The following is a 4709-nucleotide window of genomic DNA, read 5'->3' as shown; positions in this document are numbered from 1 at the left end:
CGTTGGCACAAACGCGTCGCGGTAGTCACCGGCGCCAGTTCCGGCATTGGCGCAGCTATTGTGAAATATCTCGCAAATAACGGTATGCTTGTAGTGGGTCTCGCACGGCGCGTCGAACGCATTGAGGCATTACGTAACGCAGCGTCCGCTGAGGCGCACAAACGCATACACGCGATCCGCTGTAATATCTGCAATGAGAATGAAGTGATTGCTGCTTTCAAGGAAATCACAAGCAAATTTGGCCCCATAGCGGTTTTRGTAAACAATGCTGGCATACTGCGCAACAGCTCAATGTTGGCCGATGGCAACACGCAGGATATACGAGATATCATTGAAACTAATATATTAGGCGTGGTGTATGCCACACGCGAGGCATTCCGCTCGATGAAGGCGCATRGCGGTGAGGGCCATGTCTTTCTGATGAACAGCGTAGCCGGGCATAARGTGACGACTGGGAATGTGCCAATGAGCATCTATGCACCGTCCAAGCATGCTATAACGGCATTAACCGAAGTTTATCGGAACGAGTTCAACCATGAGCGCACTAAAGTGAAAGTTACGGTAAAAATTATTGGATTTSCTTGTTCTTTTCTTTTTTCACCTTTTATTGTTTAATAATTTATTTTAAATTTATTTTAGAGCATTAGCCCCGGTTTCGTTGAAACTGAAATTATAACGCARCGCATTCGCGACGAGCTCAAAGATTTCTCACGCCTTACCGCCGATGATATTGCCGATGCCTTGATTTATTGCCTGCAAACACCACCACATGTGCAGGTTTGTAATCTAACAGTTATTTCTCTGGTTTTGTAACGGCTTAATTTCTGTCGGCTTTTCTTACAGATTCATGAATTGACGATCAAGCCACTTGGCGAGTTATTCTAATTACCTCAATTAAGTAATTATGATATACACAACAGTAAAGTAGTAATTAATTTTCAATTTAGTACCATTTTATCGACACTACCACTTATGTAAAAAAAAAAAAAATATTAAAAAAAATAAATACTTCATAGTTAGACAACGGCAATAATGAATAAAAAATATACATATAGCATCTCTTATTGATATTCTTTTTATATGGCAACTTTTCTTAAGGGGGTATTCTAGTCTAGAAATCAAATATTGGGCAGTTTTTTGAATTTTATATAAAAAAAAACCAAAAAATATTTTTACAATCCATTTTTTATGGTACTTTTTATAGATATCTTAAGAACACAGGAGAAATAATTTACAAAAAAAATATTAAAAATTAAAATAAAAATAAAAATTGTGGGTTAGAGACAGGTGTAAAAAAAAAATGGCGCATCCTGGTGACTTTGATCCTGAAAAAAAAATCAAAAGACATTCTTAATCAGTAAGTAAGGATGCTGTTATAGTCCCTACCTCAGGGAACACAAAAATATTTTTTTTTTGTTTTTTGTTTTAAAAAATGGCGACTGCCTGAAAATCAAAACCATTTTTTACGCTTTTTTTTTTGTTGTTTTGAAATTTCTGAATTTTTTTTTTTAATATTAAAAACAAAAATTTTGACGTAGAAACGATAAAGGATTGTATAAAGAAGATTCACACAAAATTTCAAGTAAATCGGTTGTATATAACTTGAGATAATGCCGGCACTGTATGGAAAAAAGTAGATTCGAGAAAAACGCGTTTAAAAAAGTGAGTCAAATTTCAGGCAGTCTAAGTCATTTATTAGTGCGCTAGCTACTGCGTCACTAAAGTAGCTGAAGCTCTTAATTAATTTTTAAAAATCCTTTGGACGATATATTCTTAAGGGTCTAAACTTTAAATATAGGAAAAAAAATTGAACTTTTCAAAATTCTAGAGTAGAATACGCCCTTAAGATGSCAACCTTTTTGGCACAAAAATTATATAATTTTTTTAAAATGGCAAGTCTTATTGACAAAAAAATAATTTTAATTTAAAAAAATATGGCAACTCTTATTGGCACAGAAAAATAAATAACTTTTTAAGATGGCAACTCATATTGACACAAAAAATATCACAAATTCTAAAAGATGTGGCAACTTTTATTAGCACAAAAAATAAATAACATCATAAATTTTAAAAATGAAATAATTTTTTTTTCCTAAGTTGACCACATTTAGTGTCACAGAAAGCATCATAAATTAAAAAAGCAACTCTTACTAGCACAAACATAAATAATTTTTTTTTTTACTATGTAAATTCTTATTGACACAAAAAGACAAATAAATTTAAAAAATACGGCATCTCTTATTATAGGCAAATAATATTTAAGAAAAATTGTTTTGCAATAATCAATAATATAAATAATAAATACTGGTAATATTAAACAAAAAAAAATACAAACAGCTTCGCTTTTTGTTATAAAAAAATGATTTAAAAAACTTAAAAAAATGGAAAATCAGTCTTAAGGGTTAGTTGGGTAATCTTTTYCCCAAAAAAAAAAATTTTGCATTTGCTYTTCTTTTATAATTAGAATTAATGTAGAAACCCACTTTACTATTGGAAGGTTTGGAAAAAGGCCMAAAAATAATAATACYGCTCAACGTTCGGAGCGCTCGGAGTGCACACTTCAAACTTTAAACGCGTTACAAAATTGATGTCAAACAAACCTTGGGAAAAATTAAAAAAAAAAACGTTAACGATTTTCATGATTCTAGTAAAGACGATAATCTTTCATGTACTTTTTAAGAATAAATTAGGTTCATGTGTTTCAGATGACAAATCGTGTCCGCCAGTGAAAGAAAACGCATCTCATTCACCCAGCCATTTCTGCCAGAGATGTCATCAAAAAATTCCCATGAAATTTTTTATACACTCCACGATATACGTATAACTCATGATATGTGAAAGAAGTTCTATTGTAGAATAAAAATTTCTATGAAAAAAATGTCAACAAAACAGGTCAGATACCCTACGTACCCCTTAAAAAGACCCGTGAAAAGACKATCGACAGRCACYACCACTTCGTCGAGGCCTATATACCGCTATGTCTTAATTTTGTATCCCCGCACTACAAATAAGCTCTGAGAGTATTCGACGCGGAGCCCATCGGGAGAAGTAAAGGAATATAAGTCTTCATATTCCTCTACTTCTCTCTGCTGGAAAGGCCACGTCTAGAAGGAACTGGCTCAAAAGAAAACACCGCAAGTAACATAAGGGGTTACATGAGCTTACGAATTCCAAAAAATTGTTTTTTTCTTATTGTCTTTCATATGTGAAATGTTATTACACAAGAATTTTAGAAGATTTTCCAAAATTTTCAAGTTGAGAACATGTGCGCCGCCTTTACACGCGTTTTTCTCAAAAGTGTGTTTTTGAAGGTGGTTGGCGAGATTTTTCGAGAACTGCTCAACCGATCTTCGTAAAATTTTACATACATAGGTCTATGAGATACAATTTTTAAAGTCTTGGACTAAGGATTTTTTATTTCGATAACAACTATTTGAAAAAAAAATTCGCGTCCAAATTCTAGTAAGTTAAGGTTTTAACTAGAGCATGTGTTGACACGAGTTGATTCTGTAAGGAGTTATCCTGCCAACGCGAGCGCATCTTTGGCCGAGTTTAACATAATACTTTTCAAAAGCTGCAGAATTTTTTTTTTATAGTTTAATTTTCTCATTTTTTCTCATAGATTTATTTTTTATATCCCCAAAAAATTTKAAAAAAGTCTGTTTTTTATCCGGGGAAACCCATATAAACCCATCAATTCGTGCAGAGACTAGCGGTTCCAGAAATAACGGTAAACTAATATCCATAGTTAATAATTAAAAGCCAAAGTTAACAAACATTTTGATATAAACGTATAAAGCTACGTATTGTGTCTGTTTAGAGAAAATGCAGTCAAAGTTAGTTTCCGATATACGGTTGTTTTAGTGAGATCACGAATGCAATGACCAATTAATTTTGTATGGCTCTCTATGTGCTCTGCCCTGGTGTCTTTATCGTTCACCTGTATATTCGAGCCTTTTCAATCATTATACCCTGAACAGGGTAYATTAAGTTTGTCAAGAAGTTTGTAACATCCAGAAGGAAACGTCGGAGACCCTATAAAGTATATATTATATATAAATGATCAGTATGTTGAGCTGAGTCGATTTAGCCATGTCCGTCTGTCTGTCTGTCCGCCTGTCTCTATATATACGAACTAGTGCCTCAGTTTTTAAGACATCGTTTTGAAACTTTGCTAACGTCATTTTCTCTTCAAGAAGCTGCTCATTTGTCGGAACTGCCGATATCGGACCACATCTATAAGGTATAGATGTCATACAAACTAAACGATCGGAAAAAAGTTCTTATATGGAAAACTTTTGCATTTGCCAAGATACGTTCCGAAATTTTTTAGAGATTATTCTCTAATACAACAATGCTATCTCCAAGGAAATGGTTCAGATCGGATTACTATAGCATATAGCTTCCATATAAACTGAATACATAGTTACTAGAAGAAATGCACCTGTGAAGGGTATATAAGCTTCGGTGCAGCCGAAGTWAACGTTTTTTCCTGTTTATAATTATTTTATATACATTGTGGTTTTTTGAGCCGTATTCTAAAAGCACTTAAGAACTCAGAGTGAGATAACTGTKTATACTATATGCCAAATTTTCGTGAGTATGTTTAGTTAATTTTGGTGAGTGAAATATCTGTAAAATTTCGTTTCTTTATTATTTGATTTTTATTTTCAGCCCTCGAATGGGCTATAAATCTCGTATGCCGATAC

The 4709-nt window shown here is 33.4% G+C and overlaps 1 protein-coding gene across 1 annotated transcript in view; it reads left to right on the top strand.

The window, feature by feature from the left end:
* The window catches only part of LOC108967287 (farnesol dehydrogenase-like), a gene marked incomplete in the record, with an annotated part of 2251 nt that extends 1209 nt beyond the window's left edge, over positions 1-1042 (top strand). Inside the window, 3 exon segments of the mRNA XM_018930594.1 lie at positions 1-561; positions 640-777; positions 844-1042. Of these exon segments, the coding sequence (XP_018786139.1) occupies positions 1-561; positions 640-777; positions 844-885 (741 nt within the window).
* Between the last annotated feature and the right edge of the window lie 3667 nt (positions 1043-4709).

Source organism: Bactrocera latifrons, unplaced genomic scaffold, assembly GCF_001853355.1.
Source record: "Bactrocera latifrons isolate USDA-ARS-PBARC rearing strain unplaced genomic scaffold, ASM185335v1 scaffold_182, whole genome shotgun sequence".
Taxonomy (NCBI): Eukaryota; Metazoa; Arthropoda; class Insecta; order Diptera; family Tephritidae; genus Bactrocera; species Bactrocera latifrons.
This window is presented reverse-complemented; position numbering and strand designations above follow the sequence as displayed.